At 47.9% G+C, this 20,971-nt stretch overlaps 3 protein-coding genes across 18 annotated transcripts in view; 2 read left to right on the top strand and 1 right to left on the bottom strand.

Annotated features, from left to right (window-relative positions):
* Positions 1–79: 79 nt before the first annotated feature.
* Positions 80–7,673, top strand: LOC100121543 (6-phosphofructo-2-kinase/fructose-2,6-bisphosphatase). 15 transcript variants are annotated; one of them, XR_004344760.1, is made up of 7 exons: positions 80–160; positions 963–1,132; positions 3,101–3,528; positions 3,598–4,071; positions 4,163–4,397; positions 4,809–6,293; positions 6,529–7,356. XR_004344760.1 is itself a non-coding variant. In XM_032598293.1 (7 exons), exons 2-7 carry the CDS (start codon positions 1,045–1,047, stop codon positions 6,583–6,585), a joined length of 1,410 nt encoding a protein of 469 aa, XP_032454184.1. In that variant the 5' UTR covers positions 268–670; positions 963–1,044; the 3' UTR covers positions 6,586–7,673. The 15 variants fall into 15 exon arrangements, 8 of the variants coding, with proteins under 8 accessions (XP_032454184.1, XP_016839314.1, XP_016839313.1 ...); XM_032598293.1 differs by lacking the exon at positions 80–160 and adding an exon at positions 268–670 and having other exon boundaries at positions 4,809–4,936; positions 6,529–7,673; XM_016983824.3 differs by lacking the exon at positions 80–160 and adding an exon at positions 275–670 and having other exon boundaries at positions 4,755–4,936; positions 6,529–7,673.
* On the bottom strand, positions 7,671–11,604 carry LOC100121522 (probable RNA-binding protein 19). The gene is made up of 12 exons (XM_001605084.6): positions 11,346–11,604; positions 11,065–11,269; positions 10,784–11,001; positions 10,246–10,723; positions 9,968–10,177; positions 9,569–9,903; positions 8,890–9,489; positions 8,627–8,829; positions 8,442–8,561; positions 8,260–8,365; positions 8,062–8,185; positions 7,671–7,988 (listed from the first exon to the last, which is right to left on the bottom strand). The coding sequence occupies exons 1-12, from the start codon at positions 11,379–11,381 to the stop codon at positions 7,909–7,911; spliced, it is 2,715 nt and encodes a 904-aa protein (XP_001605134.2). The 5' UTR covers positions 11,382–11,604; the 3' UTR covers positions 7,671–7,908.
* The window catches only part of LOC100121505 (ubiquitin-like protein 3), a 24,094-nt gene continuing 14,726 nt past the window's right edge, over positions 11,604–20,971 (top strand). For both annotated transcript variants that reach the window (XR_512215.4, XM_001605067.6), the window contains exon 1: positions 11,604–13,099. Coding sequence is in view for 1 of the 2 variants with exons in the window: in XM_001605067.6 (XP_001605117.2) it covers positions 13,070–13,099 (30 nt within the window). In the remaining variant the exon portion in view is untranslated. The remainder of the gene's footprint in view (positions 13,100–20,971) is intronic.

Here is a 20,971-nt window from a genome sequence, read left to right as displayed (position 1 = left end):
CACATACACGTCGAAAATAAAGCGCGCAGTAGATGTATCGCAAACATTCACGCGTTTTCAAACAATCCAGCATCGCAGATAGACAATCGAAGGCGTATAGAACGAGTGTAGTAGCCCTGATGCAGGCCCTTATTGGCGCATTTAAAGAGCCAGCTGGCAGGTGCGTATACTTACTACTCCCTCCACGCGCATACACAGTGATAGAGTCTAGCCGGCGCCATCCTACACCAGTGAGTAAGAGAGAGAGAGAGAGAGACGAGTCAGTCTCGTCGCAAAACTGCAATCGCGAGCGTATCCTCGAGAGAGAGAGAGAGAGAGAGAGAGAGAGTGCATAGCGGTGGTTCGAGCGAGCATTTCCTCAAGAGAGCAGAGCAAAGTGGACATTGTACACTGGATATCTCGTCTGCAGCAGTCCGCGCGTGTTCTCGGCCCCTCTCTCCTCCCGCGTCGCAGTGACGAGCGTGTGACCTTTGCCTTCCCGCATCGGTTTTATTTTCCAACTTTCGAAAGAGTGTGCGTCGTCGCGCCATGTAGTCCGCTTCTGCTGTACCACCACCGCCACAGCTACTGTCGACGTCGCAGTTGTTCCTCCGACTGCTAGCTGATTAGACACTCGCGCAGACACACGGCGAGCAGCCGAGAATAAGAGGGAGAGAGAAAGAGAGAAGAGGTTATAAGCTACATATACTCGCGTCTCTCTTCTGCGCTCGACGATAAGTTGGACTGCTACACGCTGTATACCCTGTGTTGTATGTACTCTCTTTGGCTTTTTTCGCAGTGAGTGCTTGCCACTCCGCGAGCGGGAGCTTCGAGCTTGAGTATATAGATACAGTCTCTGTCTCCGTCTTTATTGTCAGCTCGCACCTGTGTGTCTCATTTGTTTTCTTTTTTTTCTCTCTCTCTCTCTCTCTCTCTCTCGACGAAAGAACTGCGCGTGACCGAGTGGCTCCCGTCTGTTATAGAGTGTGAATTTTCGGAGCAAGACGTGTTTTAGAATATCGCTGCGGTAACGTCGGAGGGAGGAAAAGCTTCTCATCAGTGACCATGTCGGACCCCGAGCCCTGCAAGATCGAGACGCACTTTACGCGGCCGACGTCGGACACCATCCAGACGAAACCCTTCCCCATCAGAGGTATGTCCATAGCATGAACTTAATAATCTTTTCACGGAGAAAGACCGACCAGTACGCGCAGGGATGTGGCAGCGCGTTTTGAGGTTAGATTCATCCACTCAGCGTTTTTAACTCGTCTATTCAGTCGATTCCCCCCCCTCGCCTCAGTACACCTATAACACGCAGGTACAAAGTACACAAGCAGACAAGCTGCGCGTGCACCAGCTATACTAAGTATGTACGCCGACTCGATACAGCTGAATTTTTCTCCTTCGATAAGAGAGAGAGAGAGAGAGAGAGAAACAAAAACAACTCGCGATAAAAATCGTTTTCTTATTCTCTCCGTCGCGCACGATTCACGTGTCCGCGCCAACAGCCGAGCAGACACGTGTAGTTTGCTCAGACGAAAGAGCCCATTATCGCGAATGTTTATCTCTCGTCCGTTTCGGAAATTTTTCTGCATTATACAAGTATTTGCAGATGTTTACTCACGTGAGAGGGAGATGGGAAAAATTTGTGCCTTATCACGGAATTCGGTGACATAACGGACTTATCCGAATTCTCGCCGCGATAAAGCACTCGCGCGCGCGAATAATTCGAGAAAAACAACTTTTCTCTCTCTCTCTCTCTCTATCTATATCGACTCGACGATCGAGAATTCAATTTTTTGCCCATCTGCCGCGCGACTTTGTTTTTCGGACAGCGCGCAATTATTAGCTATGCAGCTTATCACACGCAGAGCGTGTGTTTTCGTTTTGCAAGCGCTGCATAACTACGCTCGATAAGAGGCTCGCCGTCGTCGTCGTCTATAAATAAAAACGAGAGAGCGAACCGCGCTTTTCTTTCGCTACACGAGGAATTTCATATGCACATGCATATACGAGGCGGCGATGCTAATCTGTTTACAATGCCACACTGGAGGACTGTGTGCAGTGCTTATAGATTCGCTAAAAACGCGCCGCCGATAATTTCCTAGCCTTGCGCGTGGTCATATGTCTGGCTGAGATAAACTTCAGTTTTACGCGCGAATTAACTGTAAACGTTAACGTCAATCGAATTATTATGAATAATTTATGAGTCCGCCTACTCGTAGCGTTAACGCGCCGAAAGAGGAGATACTTAAAACGCGATCTTATCCACGCGCTCGCGCTATCTGATATCCCAGCCGAGGTCGCGGCGTCCAAGGATTCGGCGAATATATGCATAGATTTCGCCGAGTCTTTGATATAAGCGCGTATTGTCGCCGTTCTACGGCAGCGTTTAATTGACGCGTCGAGTCGTTTGGCTCCGACGACCAACACCTGTTTTCGGAGAAATGCATAGCATAGAGATAATAGGAGCTTCGGCCATCTGAAATGCAATGTCTCCGATTGAATTATCTCCAGAGGCTATGTATAGAATCGGCTGAGGCGAGCTGGAAAACTGCTCGGGAGGCGAGAGAATAGGATTTACCGTTTATTGGAACATAAACTGCATAACGTTTAACGTTTACGTCCCCGGAGTTAATAGAAAACCATCCGTTATGTCTATTTTTAAAGGCGCGTCGTTTTCCTCCAACTAATTTCGAGCAATTGCTCGTTGCGCTAAGTAGCTCGTATAGCAGACATCAGATTGATTAATTTATTTTTTATCTCGCCCAGGCAAAACTCGAAAGATGTTGCATTTTGAAACCGAGAGAGAGAGAGAGAGAGAGAGAGAGAGAGTCAGCCGTGACGCAATTGCTTTGCTAAGGTCCTACAAGTGTCTTCCGAAGACCCGTAACTGCGCGCGTATATAGACAAGTGTCTCGCCAAGTCGTTATTTTTCCAACTCGATTGTCCCGCAGTCAAGGCTGCCCTTTGTAAAAAGCTCGCAGCCTACTTCGAAAATCGATAAAACACTGTATGTCAGGCTTATTTATTTTCCGGCTATTTTTACGGGGAGCAAAAAATGTTCCGTTCCAGAACGTATACCCACTGTAGCACTGGCATGTTTTCCTATATTCCGCAGGCGAACGAGCGAACTTCGTGAACAAGCCCCACGTGATAGCCATGGTGGGTCTGCCGGCCCGGGGCAAGACCTACATCTCGAAGAAGCTCTGCCGCTACCTCAACTGGATCGGCATCAACACGAAGGTCTACAACCTGGGCGAGTACAGGAGGCACGCGACCACGGCCTACCAGTGCCACGACTTCTTCCGGCCCGACAACATCAAGGCCATGGCCATAAGGACCCAGTGCGCCATGGACGCCCTGAACGACGTCTGCCAGTGGCTCGAGTCCGGCGACGGCGAGGTCGCGGTCTTCGACGCGACCAACTCCACGGTCGAGAGGCGCCAGCTCATCAGGGACATCGTCGTCAAGAAGATGGGCTTCAATCTCTTCTTCGTCGAGTCCGTCTGCAATGATCCGGAAATCGTCGAGCAGAACATCATGGAGGTCGGTTGATATCACTTGTGTCATTCGCTTCGTCGCGCGAGAGATGAGCTAGGAGTGAGGGGATTTCAGGTGAAGGTCAGCAGTCCCGACTACACCAACATGAACAAGGAGGAGGTCCTGGCGGACTTTATGCTGCGCATCGAGCACTACCAGGAGAAGTACCAGCCGCTGGACGAGCAGTACGAGAGCGACCTGTCCTTCATGAAAATCTACAACACCGGCGAGAAGGTGCTGGTGCACAAGCACGAGGGCCACATACAGTCGCGGATCGTCTACTACCTCATGAACATCCACATCGTGCCGCGCACCATCTACCTGACCAGGCACGGCGAGAGCGCGATGAACCTCGACGGCAGAATCGGGGGCGACTCGGACCTCAGCGATCGCGGCTGGGAGTACGCCAAGGCGCTGGGCAACTACATCACCGAGCAGGACATCCAGGGTCTGAGGGTGTGGACGAGCTGGCTCAAGCGCACCATCCAGACCGCCGCCCACGTCAAGGCGCCGCAGGAGAGGTGGAAGGCGCTCAACGAGATCGACGCCGTCAGTCGAACGATTAATTTGCCTCTAACTTTTTTTTTTTCAACACACCTTTCGATGTATAAGCGAGTAAAACGATCGATTTTTGCCACAGGGAATCTGCGAAGAGATGACGTACGAGGAGATCGAGAGCAAGTACCCGATGGACTTCGCGGCGAGAGACCAGAACAAATTCTCCTACCGCTATCCCCGAGGAGAGAGCTACGAAGACTTGGTGGCGCGCCTCGAGCCGGTCATCATGGAACTCGAGCGGCAGGGCAACGTCCTCGTGGTCAGTCACCAGGCTGTGCTGCGCTGTCTGCTCGCCTACTTCCTCGACAAGAATGCCGGTGCGTTTTTGCTTTGTTCTTCCCTTTCAGTGCCCACGATGAGCGGGGTGTATACTTTCGTTTCCTTTCGACGACTTAATTAACGAGTGCCAAGTAACGTTTTGCCCCCAGCGAGTTTACTATAATACACTTACTATGATCTCATCGTTGCGAAAATACCGAACATTGATTTCGACGCAGCTTTCAGCTATACTGAATCGCTATTCTCACACAAGTGCAGCCGCAGCCGCAGCGAATCGGCGATTAATTCATTTCGCATCATTAACGGCCGCACGAGAACCATCAATCAAAGCCAACTTTTTCAATGAAAGACTAAAAGAAGTATACTCCCCCTCACCCCTCTGTCTCTATTAACAGTCGGCACCCCGAACTCGGCCCCGTACCAACCAACCCAATCCTTCTCTTTTGCAGACGAGCTGCCGTATCTCCAGGTGCCTCTGCACACGATAATTAAATTAACGCCCGTGGCGTACGGCTGCAAAGTGGAGAACATTCGCCTGCCGATCGACGCAGTGGACACGCACCGACCAAAACCAAAGGTAGAGGCTTAGTGTGTAGACGCAAATAAAAGCAGGGTACATAGTGCAATAAAAAAGAGAGAAAAATCGCAAAAAAAAAGAAACAAAAAACAAGAACGCAATATACGTTCTACTGTGTAAACGTCATTAGCCAGTGCAAAGAGTATGTTTAGATAACAGACTGACAAGGTGCGAGAGCAGGATCGTAGAGAAAAATTACAGTAACCCCCTGTAGACGAGCTAGTATCCACCGCTGCACAACACATGCATCCGCCACACGCTATACATTGCAGTAGCGAGCCATTGCCTGCCCGCGTGATACGACGCGCTGCTTGTTACTATTTCTATATTTTTATGTATGTATATCTATTACGCATCCTGTGTCCATCTGTTCTCTATTTCCTCTGCTCGATTCCGGTGAATATGCTGCACGAAAATGCACAGTGATGAGATGATCCTCGGGTCAGTGGAAGAGAGAGAGAGAGAGAGAGAAAAGAACCCATGCATGTGAACGAGACTATGCGATTGTGACTAAAACCATTCCGCGGTCGTTTAGATACTCGATTAGCATTGTAGTGTGTAGACAGAAGTGTTGTCGTCACTTTCAGCTGCGATTCTGCGCCGAGACAATTTATTGCAAGCAAAAAAGAACATGAAATACCTGACGACAAGTGACTCGTTTTCCATATTCTCTGTTGGCTTTGTCAACTGTCCTACTCTTTCACATATACACTCACTGTATCTATGAAAGGGTCTGTAATGATGTCAATGAATGTTCTGTGCTTTCGTTGTACTTATATAAAAATCTTTATATATTATTTAATTTATGATTGATTAATCATATGTGGACTAAACAAAATTAAAAATCTGTTTACATGTCTGAGTATGTCGAGGCTCGCAATACCGAGGCTTTTGTTACTCCCAGGGTGACGATTTGTAATTATAACATCGATCATTTTAACTAAATGTATGTTGTTAACCTTTTTTAAAATGAAAATTTTTAAACCATGACACTTTTTACAACCGATCTTATACGATATCTAGTATAGTAGATCACTCAATCATGTATACACCGTAATATTTAGAGAAATATATACATTTTTGGCAGAAGGGATCTTATATTTTACGTTTCATTGTACTTGGCGTCTTCTCCACTTGATAAACCTGTGTAATTATAAAAATTAACATTAACTCCAATAACACTAACTTTAGAGAATGAAGAGAAAACGAAAAAAGGTTGTCACTTTAATGCTATTTATCACACAGAACAAGGCACATTATTGCAATCAGAACAGAAATAAATTCATCTTACACATGAACGTTTATCTCTCGACTCTCTTGTCACTGCTGCTTTCCTCTGTCTGCCAGTTGAATAAAAGTAGGTGAATTTTCATATTTTTGAGCTTATTTACAAAATAAAGTACATTAACAAAAATCCTCTAATCAAGCTTCCGTATGAGAAAGATTAACAACCACTGACACTATGTAGTACACAAAATTAATCGTCGCAGTCTGTGAGAAGCTGTGGGGGAGACTGGTGATGATGAATCGCGAAAAAGCGCCAACAATGCCTGCGAAAACGTAACGCTGTGTTTTTTTTCGAAACTTTTCAGATCCCGGGCTACCTCGAGGAGCGCTTCCGAAGAAAAGGCAAGAACCTTCATACATGATAGCGCGGGCTTAGCAGTCACAGTAAAGAGTTCCTCGGAATGTCTTGTCTCGAGATACACAAAGAAGTGAAGAGAGTGAGAGAAAGCGAGAGGCGGCAATTTGTCGGGCAGCGGGCTGTCGTTGTAGACAAGAATGAGATAGACGAATTTTGCAGTTGATAAGTGGAAGACAAACAAACAAACAAATTATTACCAAGAATACAAGAAAACGTTTCTCTTCGATGTTCTTCAACCCCTTCCCGCAACTCGATAATCTCTCGTCGTGTTTACTACCAGCAGGTTTCAACGTGGATCTTTTGTCACTTTTCAAATGTCAGCGTGTCAAACAAGAATTTTGTTTTTTTTTTCCACGTAAAGTTGTGATTTTTACATCTTGCAATATATATATATATATATATATATATATATATATATACGTCATATATATAAAAAGGGAAAAAATTGTCGGCTTACAGAAATAACGTTTACCTTCCTTTATACAATGAGCCATAGGTGAAAGTCCGATCCAGCCGAGAAAGATGTTTCGAACTAATCCTAAGTGTAAGAGAAAATGACAAAAAAGTTAAAAAAAAAAATAACAAGAAATGGAAACGTGTATATAAAGATATGTATATAGCTATATTTTTTGTGCGCTGCACTAGTAAAAGTGCGATTCTGTGATTGGGTGGGGATAGCGATCAAGTCGATGAATTAACCGACTTCCACTCTTCGCCAGACTTTATCGCTATATCGACTATGAGTATATGCAAGAAAAAAAAAATTAAAAAAAAAGATACACCCTCATCAATGGGTCTGAGTCTCGTCCTTGTACGAGAGTTTGCTGTTCAAACGACCAAGTCAAACTTGTTTATAGTTAAATTGAATAGTGAATTATTATTATTATTATTATTATTATTATTATTACTTCTATGAAAATAAAATGAATTAATTAAGTAATACCAATTTAGATGGACCGACTCAATGGTCGATTAACGTATGCCAAATGATTTATCCATAAGTGGTAATAGTTGGAAAATTCAATGTTTCCTACGTTCAGTTTGTATAAAAGAAAGCAAACTACGTGAGATAAAAATGAAAGTGGATAGTAACAGAGCGTCATGCTTCTATATTTACACTTATATAGTGACAATCTGTTTTTCAAGTCCAATACGCCTTTTATCCGTCACACTTATTATAATCGATTTAAAAATAACGTCAGTGTACTTTCTGGTTAATACAAATCATCTCGTATAATACAATATTACTATATAAATAAAAATTCTTTTATTTACAAATTTGCATCACCTTGTCTTTTTTCAAACTTATTCAGACAATGAACAGTTCTCACTTATTTGACTGATCAACTTCTAAACCTATAGATTCGGGATCCAATGTAGACTTTTTACTTCTTTTTGCTGATATATCTGAAATAACACAAAGTAAATTAGGCGCTTATAGTAATCTAATTTTTGCCAATGATACACGTTGTTCTATTACCTTCGTGAAAGTGTTTCGCAGTACGTTTTCTCAAATCTTCAACACCTTCATCTGTCTGGGCCCATTCCAAAACTAATCTACGCCCATATAAATGAGTACTTTGACACAAAGCTTTAAAAGCCCTCTGTAATAAAATTGTAGAATTAGTTAGTGCGTTTAAAAATTATTCTCTAACTCGACAGTATTGAGAATGCACACCTTAGCTTCCTTTTTCGTGTAGAATTCCACGAAACCAAAGCCTCTGTGCTTTTCTTCTCCAACCATTTTCTTCGGTAACCTAACGCTCTTAATTTCTCCAAACGCCCTTTAATGATAAATTTGACATTAGTATTCTTTAATCAATTGTAGAACATATTAATCTCCTCAACACGAAAGCTTACTTGAATAACTCTTTAACTTCATCGGCATTTGCTTGGAAAGGCACGTTCCTCACGAGAATTTTCGTTCCCGTCTGCTCCGTAATTTTCGAAGTCTTCTTTGCAGTAGTTATGACATCAGTTCTGAAATTAAATAAATAGTTGATCAACCAATGCATAAAATATGAAGAAAACTAAATGAATCTTACTGTAATGTTCTTTCTGATCGTTTGAGATCGAGCGTTTTCCCGTCCAAATTACTGGTTTGCAATTCTTTCAAAGCTCTCTCGCAATCTGATTTGAACTTGTATCTTACAAAACCGTAACCCATCGATAATTTGTTTCCGGGATTTTTGGGATCTTTTTTCGTCGAGACACTTGCGTAATGCAGTTTACCGCATTTAGAAAAGTGCTGAAAGACGAAATTCACAGTTTAATATACGTTATAATAAAATTATTTATTTTTAATTACCTTTCTAAGTTGTTCTTCTGTCGTACGGAAGTCCAAATTCTTGACAAAAAGAGTCGTGTCGGGCTCTGGTTCGTCTTCGTCTTCTTCGTCGTCGCTTTCTTTAGCTTCATTTTTATTATCTGTCCCTCCTTCAGCTTTGACTGCTCCGTTTCCTTTCGTGTTATTCCGCACTTTTTCGTCAGCTGTATCTGTTTTACCCTTGGCAGATTTAGGTGGCGCAGATGTGAAACTGTCATCTGGTGCCCACTCCAAATAAAGAGGCAAATGTTTGAATTTTGAGTACGCTAGCCTCATAAAAGCTTTCCTCGCTTCCGATGGCTCGATAAACTCGACTAGAGCTGTGATTCCCGATGGAGGCAAAACCACGCGACCAAGCTCTCCGTGCTTGGCGAACATTTCTCTGATTTCTCGTATATGAGTTCCAGCGGGTAAATTTTTAACAAGAATTACAGTCTTTGATCTGGCTTTTGGTGCTTGATTGAATGCGTTCAAGTGCACGCCGTTTTCTTCCAAGAATTTTTGTGTTTCCTGCACCAACTGCGTTTCACCTAAGGCTAAGCGTACAGCTACGCTAGCTCCGTTATCGCCGTCTTGAAGAACCTGTATAATTCAAAACTATTTAAAGTTGGGTATCATTGAGGGACATTTTTAAATAAATAGCGATGATAATAATACGCACATTTTCCTTCGTAGTATTGTAAGCGTTTGCTATCGCATCTGCAACGGCGTTTGGGCCCAAAAATAGAGTATTCCAGTTGTGTGAGGATCCAGCAGCGGCCTTTGCTTTCAACTCTTTCTTCTGCTTAAAGCTTAGGCCATCTTGCGCAAGCAAATCTTCCGGTGAAGTTTTAGTTTTCGCCGGCAAAAGATGAAGCATTCTACCATTCAGCACAGATCCGTCAAGTTCTGAGTATGCTTTGACAGCGTGTTCCGGCATTAGGAAGGTTACTGTGCCAAATCCTTTGGGCTTTCTGGTAACCATATCTATTGGTAGATTCACCTCACTCAATGGACCTGTAATAAACGATTATCAGAGAACGTTTAGCCTCTCATTAACAAAATCGTTTATAAAACTCACCGTAGGTCTCAAACAATTTTCTAATATCATCTTCGGTTGCAGTGTAAGACAGATTCCTTAAGAAAATTCTACCAGACTCAGCAACATTTTCTTCACTCTTGAGAGCCTCTTCTTGTTGCTTCCACCTCAAATTCGGACCCTTTTTATCGTCCTGTTTTTCTTCTTCTTTTTCTGATTTTTCATATTTTGTCACAAAAATGCGTTTTCCATCTGAAATCAAGTTAAATTAGCAAAAAAGTAAATTGAGCATCCTTCAAATCTTGATACCTCAAATTTACCTAAGAAACTTTTATTCTTGTTCAAAGCTTGTTTCATTAGTTTTTCAGTCTTAAAACCCACATAGGCTATGCCTTTGATTTTCCGTGGTACTCTTATTGACTTTGGTTTCATTCCCTTGAAAAATATTTTGATATCCTTCTTTTTGTGATTGTAAGCCAGACCATTGAGTTTCACAGTAAAGAAATTAGTTGTTCCCTTTTTCTTGTCGATTTCTTTAATGTCTTTAACTTTGAGTCCCTGTGACTTTTTCTTCAAAGCTTCCATGTACTCCTTATCAGATATGTTCTTCTTTGCTATTGCTTCTCCTTCATCAGAATCTGATTCATCTTCTGAACCACTTCCACCGTCATCGCTGTCTTTATCCTCATGGGGGTCCTCTTCATTGTCATCACCTAGCAAAGCATTATTACTCCAGATTTTTTTATCTCCTTTGGTGTGACTTTCAAGAAACTCCTCAAACAGCGGATCATCTTTGTGCTGAAAAATTAATCGAGTTAGTAATACATCAAGGCCTTACTTTTGGCAAACAAGACATACCTTCTCTAATAACTCTTTGACTTTGTTGTTCTCTTTCTCTTTGTCCTTCTTATTCTTCTTCCCACTTTTGTCATCTACTTCTTCTTCTTCCTTTCCCTTCTTAGACTTTTTCTTTTTCTTGCCATCCTCCGCAGGCTCACTGGTAGGGGCTTCTTTAGCCTCGCTTGATTTGCTGTCAGGTGCATACTTGCTCCATGACTTTGGCTTAGAGGCATCCCCTGTGGAAATCAATCGTTATGAATCGACCCTAGGTAGAGGGTAGGTATGGCAGTGATACGCACCAAGTCCTGCACATCGTTCTACAGTGATTCTAGCAGTGTCGATGCAGCTATTGTGGAAAAAGTCCAGAGCAGCAGAGGCTTCATCCTCTGTCTTGTAGCCAACGAAACCGAACCTCCTGAACTTGCGATCCTCCGTGTACTTGAGCTGCACATCCGTGACGATACCCTTTTCGCTGAAAAGCTCCTTGAGCTTAGTCTCGGTAACCTAGAAAGCGCGACAACATTTTTAAAAATTTGCCTAAACAATCGACCATACGTGCGTCGCATTCAAATTCACTCACATTTTTGGGTAAATTCTTCACGATCAATCGCGACATGATTGACAGTCATCAAAGCTCTCTCAACAAATTCTCGTCCTGAAAAGCAACATTCCGCTCTCGTAAACAACAAAACAAATCTCGCTCTCTCGGCGGACCACGTGTTTGACGTCTGCAGAGCACTCGCTGGGTCGGTAACGCGGTCGCTCTGCTCGAGCATCCGTCGCTACGGCAGATCGATCGTCGTCACCGCGCGACGAACGCCCAACAATCTCCAGATCCTCGTTTCTTTTCGTCTCGATCGGAGCCGCGGTCTAACCTAAATCCAGTCAAAATTTCAGTTACCTTAAAGAGCCGCGAACCGGGGACAGAAGGCCCCTCGCGAGAACAAAGCCGGACTCGGTCGGTAATGCGCGTGGGTGTGCTCCGAATAGTCGAAGGTGGCGCACCTGCGCGATTGGCGCCTGCGCGGGCGGACAAAGCTCCAACCTCGCGACAAGGACGGAGCGAGTGCGGGCTCAACTCGCCGAACTCGCGCAGCAGCACGCGAGTCCAGTCCGAGCATAGTGGCGGCGCAGTACGGCAGAGAGTCGCTGGCTCGCGTGAGAGAAAGAGAGAGAGAGAGAGAGAGAGAGAGAGGCAGGCCAGGCGAGTTAGCTGTAGGCATCCTCAGCCGTCAGCGACGCAGAGAGCAGCAGCAGCTCTCCTCTCGCTCCGCGGTCGTCCCGTCCCCCTCCCTGCGCGAGCGCCGCAGCAGCAGAGCCGTGAGAGCCGAGAAGGCAGCGAGTGCGCGCGAGGAGCGATCGCCATTTTACGTGTTGTTTGGGCTCTGGTCGTGTCGAGTGCGCGCGCGACGACGTGCGTAGGAGAGCGAGCGAGCGAGTGAGCGAGTGAGCGAGAGAGAGAGAGAGAGAGAGAGAGAGAAGAAGTAGCAGTAGAGAGCAGAGAGCAGCAGAGAGGCCCCTCGTCGACGAAGAGGATCGCGAGGAAGCCCAGCAGCGAGGATAGAAGCGGCGGAGCAGCTCGGGGGGAAGATGCTGCTCGAGTGCTCCGCACCCGACAGCTGCGCCTACAAGTAATAGTCCCGCGAAGGTGTTTTGCAGTCGTAGCCGAGGGTCTCCTCCTCGCTCCGTGCCAGTGTGTGCGCGTATACAGTGCGTCCGTGGCAGCAGAAGCAGCAGCGCAGCGAGACTGCTGACCTCACCCTTCGAGCGCAAAGAGCGAGAAAAGAGAGAACAGCGAGGATACGGGCGCTATGCAGCAGCTACGGCAAACGCTGCGGCCCCTCGGCCGAGCCCTCCTCTGAGCCTCGCTCGCGCTCTCTCTCTTTTTCTCTTCTTCGGAGCCTCGCAGCTCCGTATTCATCTCTCTCTCTCCTCTCTCACTGTCCGTCTGTTTGTGCTGCTGCTGCTGCTGCTGTGAATCCGTGAATCGGAACAGCACGGCCTCCCCTGTGTGTGTCCGCGCACCAGAGTGAGAGAGAGAGAGAGAGCGCCGCAGCAGCTCCGAAATTCTTCGACGAGGGATCGCGACTGGTGCGCGAGTGCCGCGAGGACTAGATAAGCACGGCGACGACGACGACGACGACGACGACAACAGAAGAGCAGGTCTCTGCGTTTGAGACGGAGTGTGGTGCGCGGAGCACGGAGTACAGTGCGCTCTCTCTCGGTTCTCGGTCCGCGAGAGGAAGGAACCCGAAGAGGAGAGAGAGAGCGAGCGAGGAAGTGCTGCTCTCCCGCCCCGACACGATGAGTTCGCGCAACATCCCCTCGGACAAGGTAAGCGATAGATCGATCTCTCTATACCTAGTACGTAGCACCTACATAGCTCATGCAGTTCTGATCTTGGACGTGGAAGCCGATCTTTCTTGACCCACTTTCGGGCCTTGGCACCGCGGCTGCAGTGGCGCGCTTCTAAACATCGCTGCTGCCGCTGCCGACGAGTCCGCTGCACACGCAGAATCTGCCGCTGCTCCGCTCTCTTCCCCACCCACCCGCCTCTCGGTCTCTCTCTTTCTCTCTCTAGCGCCCGCCGCCCCCCAGTGCGCTGCACGCGAAATCGATGAAACTGCTGCTGCTGCTGCTGCTGCTACTGCTGCTTCTTCGAGTCCTTGCTGCTGCTCTGCAGCGCGTCCCTCTTTTCGGGCGTTGGGCGAGGAGGCCAGAGCCACGGGGGTTCTTTCCCCGTACGCCACGAGGAAATTCATGGAAGCGTTCGCTTTCTTTCTCGTCCTGCCTCCATACACACATCGTAGACGGACACTCGGTCCTCTCTTTGTGTGTATACAGCTATACCGTATCGAGCGCGCGAGCGCACGTCGTCCCTCTCTCTCTCTCTCTCTCTCTCCCGTTCTCGGTGCCGCAGTGACGCAGAGGCGCTGCTGCTGCTGTGCTGGCTTTGTGCTGCCGCGGAAAGGGCCTCTCTTGTGCGCACGAGGCCCAAAGGTTACGCAGTAGTATCCTTCGTATTATTCCTACGCTCCGCGTGTATATGTATAGACAGCGGCGATGCGGATTTAGCATATAGCGTAGGCAGTGCGCGAGCAGCCGACGCAAGCGCGCAAACTGCTTCTCTCTCTCTCTCTCTCTCTCGCTCGCTCTCGTGACGTTTCCGCGTTGGCTATCTCTTCGCACTCCATGCAATTCTCTCCTCTTTGCGTCCTTCGGAGGGAGCCTGTGCTGCGCTTTTACGTCGCCGTTGTCGTCGTCGTCGTCGTCGTCGTCGTCGAGCGCGTATTTATAGCTATCGATTATAACGCAGTCGTCAGGGGGGAGGTTGCCGCTCGCGCGCGATATTTGGGTCATCAGCTGTTTCGCGCATTGTTCGTCCTCTCGACGCGGGGGGATGATGTGCCCTCTCTCCACCTGCCCGCCTGCATCAGCGAGAGGGTGAGCTTATGTGTGTGTGCGCTGTGAATTTAATCGTCGTCAGCGACGAGATCTACCGCGCTGATGACTTAATGAGCAATTCTCGGATTCATCGAGCGTGATTCATCTCTCGCTCTTTGCGGAGAAAAACATCGAGCACGGCCTCTCGGAAAATAATCTTTCCACAAAAAATAATAATCTCTCTTCCCGTCGCCCTTATCTTCAGCGGCTCCACGCCCTCTTTTCTCTCTCTCTCTCTCTCTCTCTTTCCCTTCCCGTTTTCCCAGAATCCTTCAAAGCTCGCGCTGCGCTGCACTGCTTGGCGTAGGTTATGGGAAAGTCGAGGCAGCCCCGGTGCACGTGTACTGGCACACATGCACGCGCGTAACGTAATATCAGCGGCGCACACCGGACATTCGGCTCTCGAATTTCAATTTCCAAGTCGAGAAAGCCCATCATCGTCGGCCGCCACCTGTTGGATGCCGCGCGACATTTTTTTCGCGTTGCATGCGCGCGGATGTCCTCCTCTATGTGTATTTAATACAACGCGAGGGTGAGATGTTCGTAAGCCACACACGCGTCTTCCGATCGATGAGACACCTGTGTTTGGCTTTCGATACGCGTTAATCAGTCGGTCGAAATCTCTCAATCAATTATATAGCCTCTGCTGCGAAAAGCGCGTAAACAAACCGCAGGCGACAGACTGCAGGAGGAAAGAAACCTAATGATGTTGTTGTTGTTTTTTTTTCCGGAAAAACAAAGCTAAAAATACGACTCCAAAATCGCCGAGCGGCTCTCCGAGGTCTGCCGTAGAGAGAAAACCGCCAAGGAGGCGCCTTGCGCTTCAATTGGCGCGGCGTTAATTGCGCTGAAATCGGGATCGGCCGGCGAAGGTCGGCTCCGTGAGCGATGACGCTACTACTTCCTCAAGGCTCAGCTGCTCTGCCGTTGCTGCAGCGCGGCTCGGATGTCGCTTTTTTCTCTTTTCGCGTCTGATTTATGCGTACGATAGCGAGTATAATAAGTGCTAGCCCGCGCGGTTCCAGTCGGAAGAGCGAGGAAAACGAAAGTAGAAAGTATCGAGAGCTAAGAGGTCAATCCACACACGCGCGCGCTCGCTTGTGTATAATAATATATAGGTTGGACTGCTTCCAGCCGCGTGATTCACGAAAAAATCTTCTCTCTCTCTCTCTCTCTCTCAAGTTTACGAAAATAAGACACGCACACAGCGGCCAGAGAGGGATTCTTCCCGATTGTCCGTGTGTATTTACTGGCGAGCGAGCTCGCGGAACATTTCGGAGGACGCCATTGACTCAGCAGTAGCAGCGCGCCCGACCTCTCTCGCTTTTCTATTTCCACGCGTGCAGCGCGTTCTCTGTTGTTCCTCTCGGCTTAACTCGCGCGCGAGATATAGCACTTGTGTAAACGGAGCCCGATGAAAATCGCTGTATGCTCGTACACAGCCGGAAATCGGCTAACTTTCCACCATATCAGTCTCGCTTTTTCTCCCCCCCCCCCCCCCATCGGGCGCAAAAAGTGCACAGCCCCTGGAGACTCCCCCTTCTACATATATACCCACTGCACACGCATCGCAGATGTCCCATCGGCGCTGCACGTGTGTGACGTGTCAGTGACCTCGCCCAGTGCTCCGCGGCAGCACCATATCTCGCAGCTCTCTATAGCTTGACTCTAAGAGCCAGCATCATCGCACGCATGTCGTCATGTGCCAAGCAGCAGCAGCGGCGCCGGCGGCGGCCACTGGCTAATAAGGGGGGCTATTTTGAGAACACCACTTGGGCGATGCTCCCACGCGGATGCCCGATATTCGGATAGAGGATCGGCTCGATTCCTTCTTCAGCACTTTCACTCGGGAGAAAGATTCAACAGCCCCCCCCCCCCGCGCAGGTGTGCGATTCGTCCTCTCACGCGCGCTCGTCACTCGCGAATCGTCATTGAGCATCGCGCGAACCTTCTCACGCGGAGAGGAAAAGTTGCGCGTTCTTGTGTAAGCTATAACACCGCGGTCGGGTTCAACGATTTTTCCGTATGTAAAAAAAAGTCTCCTTTATACGGAGGCTATATACCTACGACCACCGTGTCATTGACATTTCGCTCACGTAGGCGAGGTATATTCGAATGCAGCGTCTGTGTTTTCCGGTATCGAGAGAGAGAGAGAGAGAAAGAGAGAGAGAGAGAGAGAGAGAGAGAGAGAGAGAGACGACGCGCTTCAACTATCAACAACACTCTTTCCTCTCATCCCGCGCGCAATTACTCGTTCGACTTTTTTTCGTGTCCGCGACGCGAGAACAGTCGACCGGTACAAGCAAAGCTCGATGACGGCTATTTGCATAACGCGTATACGTCTGTCTATGTCTCTCTGGCGTAATTCAGCGGCGATTAGCATGCGCCGATCGGATTTTCGAAATCGGCTTCCGTTATCCCTGCTCTATACACCTTCTCTTTTTCCCTAAAAATAATATAGAGATGCGTGGCGATGACTCGTTTTTTATTTTCGGCCCATGCCAGACGAATTTTGCATACGGTTTTGGCACGTCCGAGCCCACGCGCGCGAGCGAGCGAGGGAGATATATTACTTAACTTTGTTGCAGCGGGAGCTAATTGAGAGCCGTTCTCTCTCGCTGAAAGAATTTTATATCAGACTTTTGCCGCGGCTTCCGGTTCTCGCGGCAGGCAGGCTACGGCGCGCGAAATATCCTCCGTGGAAAGAGAATGAAAAATCCACTGCTCGAAACAATCGCGCATCGACGTCGCGGTTTCGCAAGCGGTGTATACATCGAGCACTTTCTCCTCGTATATGTAAGCCGTTCGTTCTCTGACGTGTCGTCGCCGCCTCGACTCGTTCTCTTTTTTTTTCTTCGACGTATACACTCAGAGGCCCCTTTCTGTCCCCTGCGTTCATTCGCGGCCAAATTAAATGTCCACGTGTGCTCGACGCGAGATTGATTCGACCAACGGATCTTTAGCGTTTTCGAAAACAGGGTGTACACGCAGGCGTAATTAAACTCCGACGGCGAGCGCAATCGAAGAGCGAGTGAAAGTTCGTTTAAAAAGAAAAGTTTTTCGTTGCGAGCAGCGCGAAAAAAAAAAACAACGCTGACGAGTCAATTTCACGCTCGGCCGTCTCTCTGTGTTTCTTTCGGGATTTTTTCAAGTGATTCATCGACGGCTGATGTATCTCTTTACCGAAAAAAAAAAAAAAAATATTCCACGCTCGCTTGCTTTCTTCGGCCTGTATTACTACAGTAGCGCATCAGAAAAATTCGCGATAGCGGGTGAGTCATGCGTACACAACACGAGTTTTCACGCGCGATTAGCCACTGTCGGCGCGCTCGGCTGTTTTTTTTTTTTCGAAGGTGAGCTTCGCGCGCATCATGAAGTCGTATTATACATGCAATACAATCAATCAGCGAGAAGCAGTCGTCTTCACGGAAGACGAACTCGCGGGCCTGACGATTCTCACGATTTACAGTAGCAGCAGCTGACGGCTGTCGAGTAAGAGCTGGAGTCGCGTAATTAAAGCTATCGAATCGCAAGGAGGCGTGTGTGCGCCCGTAAATAACGTATTTTATCATTGCAGTCGCTCGGCGAGAGAGAGAGAGAGAGAGAATTAATTTTTTTTCTCACCTCGCGAATAAATAAAAAGTCCTCCAGCCAAATCGCCCGTCGCCACTCTTTGCCTTCGTTTATATTCGATATGGGATCGATGTAGCTACATTTCCATAGCAACAATCCCACGTGCTTTTCCCGTTCTCCACTCGCGTCTATAAGTACACGCAGAGAGGGAGAAAGATGCGTTTTCGTTGCACTTATTAAAAATCTTCCGCAACACCGGCAGCGCATAGAACGCAGTGTCGCGGCGGCTTTTCAAAAAGCACGCGAACTTTGCATATTCATACGTATATATAGCACACCGCGCAGAGTACAGCCGAACGGAGCTCTTCTGCGGCTGCATATTCATCGCGGCGTAAGAAGTTTCGCGGAAATGGAAATATTAGTCTTCTTACGCGCGCGATGGATTATAAAATGAGAGGCGAGGCGATCCGTGTATATAGAAAAACTTTAGATTGGCCGCGCGCTGTTTTGTAAGTGGCAATAATTTTGCGCCATTTGCACGAAGCGTAGCGTCCTCGACAATATACGCGACAATGTCTCTTTTTCTTCTTGCACCTGCCGCCGCGTCTTATGCGTATTTCGGTTTAAATTTATGCGCATCGTCTTATCGAGACGCATGAAAAACGCTCATTACGCCCGTGACATAATATACGCGCGATGTTTCGCAATACACACGAGAGACTTACGCTACATAATAATCGTTACCCACTCACACACATGGGCGGAGTAATGAGCGGCGTATAAGTAATGCTCGATTATATTAATACCGTGTGCCGCTCGGCACACGCGCAGACCGTCAATTATTCCGGCTAGACATCGATACTTTGCGCAGCAGAGTCGATCGGCGTGGAAAACAATTCCAGACTCGGCTCGGCTCTGCCATTACGCCTCCTTGAAAAGTGCAGCGTAACGCGTCTCTATATCTTTCCGTATTATTGAGTAAGTTTAACGGCACAATATCGGCTAATCTAATTTTTATCGGAGCCCGTAAACTCGATCAAACGGATCCCTCCGATTATCATCCATCTAGTCTATAGCGCGAGAAACATAATAGCAACTCCGATAAGGAAATAGCTCGAAACCGAGTTTGCACCGCTTGCATAATCACCGCCCCTCTTCTCGCGCGCACTCGTGGCCCACTGACCCACATTTCTTCTCTGTTTCTCTCGCGCTTTTTCATATCAGGCCTCTTTGCATACGTATACACACACACACACACACACACAGACACAGGACATCGCTATACGATCGCCCATCGAAATCCCAATTGCCGATCATTATTGCTCTCTCGCAACACAACGTCGAGATGACGCTTGGCCGTACGCGCGCACAGGAGCCACAGAGAGATAGAGAGAGAGAGAGAGAGAGAGAGAGAGAGAGCGGGATCAATAGATGTCCTTAGAGGATAACCGTGGCGCTGGCCTACATTCCCCCACTTCTTTTTATAAATGCCGCTCGCGAGTCGCTTCGATTTTTCGAAGCTGCCTTATCACATTCGCGGGACAAAAAATAGATATAGAAGAGAGAGAGAGAGAGAGTGCGTGCGTGCGTTACGGTATAGGGCCTATATCATCGTTTATTGCGTCGATGCTCGTTGTTGCGCCACGTGTATAGACTCTCGATGTTTCCGCAAGGTCGCCTAGTCGAATTCGAATTCCGATTATCCTGCGGCCGACAGCGCGCTCTTTTGCAATGCGCATGTCGCATTACGAAAAAAAAAAAAGCGGAGGGAAAAGCAACCTTGCGCTCGCGCCTCTTTTCACGGGTCTTGGGCCTTCGCTTTTGTGGAAATCCGTCGGTTGCGTTGTGAAAAATTGCCTCCGCACCGATGCAACGGATCGAAAAGCGCCGATAAGCCTGTACTGCTGTGTGTAGCTTCTGGAAAGAAATAATAAAGCCGATGTTTAATCAGTGCCCGGTTTTACACAGCTGCGCGACGATTAAAAGTTTGCAGACGTGTATAGAAAGACAACAGCTGCGCGGCAAGTTTCAATGAACTGTTATACAACTGCGCCCGGGAGGGAAAGAGGCGCTAACCTTATTCTTCCGCGCGTTGCTCTTAAAAAATGTAAATTGTGTAGAGCCTCTCCATATGTGTCGTTGCACGCTCCGGACGTCAGTCAATGCCCACTTTGTCACTGAAACATAAAACTATTGCACATCCCCGCAAGAATCGTCGAAATCGCCAAAATTTACGATACATAGCAAACGTGGGCATTAAACCAATACTCCCTTCGGTATACAGCGGAGAGAGAGAGAGAGAGAGAGAGAGAGAAATGGAGTGCCCGCGAAAGCAATAAAACACCGGCGACGCAACCCAAATCCATCCGAAATTCTGCCGAAAACTCGGCTTCCGAAATCGACCGCAAATCTCCAGCCCCTTCCGTATAACGCCTGTACCCCCTAAAAACCAGCTCTTTCTCTCTCTCTCTCTCTCTCTCTCTGATCCTTTAAATACCCAGCAGCGGCGGACGAACCCTTTCGGCTCGGCCCATAAATCGCTAACGAAAACAGCATCGCGCGATTACCGGCCCTCGGGGCTATAAGCTGCGCCTCCACCTCCTCCGCAGGCATCGACCCAACCGCTCGTGGCTGCAGTACTGTCCAATATTCCATTATACCGCCCCCCCGCGACGCCAATCGAATTCGCGCGCGCGAATGCGTACCCTGGCACAGACGAGAAGCTTTCGACTGGAAGCGTTGCAGTACTGTCTGTTTTCTGTTTTCGAGAGCGCGGAGTGTGCGCTAATTTCGACAAATGTTTGTCTTCGCGGTGTAATTAGCGGCCGAATCGATGTTTTTCGCGTACGTAAATCGAGCTCGAGGAATATTTGCGGTAGATAACGCACGCGGACGCGCGGTTGCTTAAATCCAGCGAAGAAGGCAAATATAATCCGTCGCACGTACAGCGGCACCGCAATCGGCTCCCTCGAGGAGAGACCTAGCACTACTACTCCCCGATCGATCATCAGGTCGGCACATGACGACGATGATAATGACGAGAGGTACTTTCACGTGTGCGCAGTGATTTCGCAGAGAGAGGGAGAGGGAGATACTGCACGTGCTTCTATTTATTCAGCGCCGCGCGCGTGTGTGTATACGGCGCAGCATAGTGCAGTGGCTCAATTACGTATTCAAATGCGAACGAGG

Source organism: Nasonia vitripennis, chromosome 3, assembly GCF_009193385.2.
Source record: "Nasonia vitripennis strain AsymCx chromosome 3, Nvit_psr_1.1, whole genome shotgun sequence".
NCBI classification, from domain to species: domain Eukaryota; kingdom Metazoa; phylum Arthropoda; class Insecta; order Hymenoptera; family Pteromalidae; genus Nasonia; species Nasonia vitripennis.
This window is presented reverse-complemented; position numbering and strand designations above follow the sequence as displayed.

What these genes read in the sequence shown, in the direction of transcription:
- LOC100121543 (XM_016983824.3), top strand. Translation starts at nt 1,045, where the DNA reads ATGTCGGACCCCGAGCCCTGCAAGATCGAGACGCACTTTACGCGGCCG. An exon ending in TCGAGCAGAACATCATGGAG is followed by an intron (nt 3,529 to 3,597) that starts GTCGGTTGATAT and finishes AGGGGATTTCAG; the next exon opens with GTGAAGGTCAGCAGTCCCGA. An exon ending in CGCACCGACCAAAACCAAAG is followed by an intron (nt 4,937 to 6,528) that starts GTAGAGGCTTAG and finishes GAAACTTTTCAG; the next exon opens with ATCCCGGGCTACCTCGAGGA.
- LOC100121522 (XM_001605084.6), bottom strand. Translation starts at nt 11,381, where the DNA reads ATGTCGCGATTGATCGTGAAGAATTTACCCAAAAAT. An exon ending in CAAGAATAAAAGTTTCTTAG is followed by an intron (nt 10,178 to 10,245) that starts GTAAATTTGAGG and finishes ACTTGATTTCAG; the next exon opens with ATGGAAAACGCATTTTTGTG. An exon ending in CAGAAGAACAACTTAGAAAG is followed by an intron (nt 8,830 to 8,889) that starts GTAATTAAAAAT and finishes TTCGTCTTTCAG; the next exon opens with CACTTTTCTAAATGCGGTAA.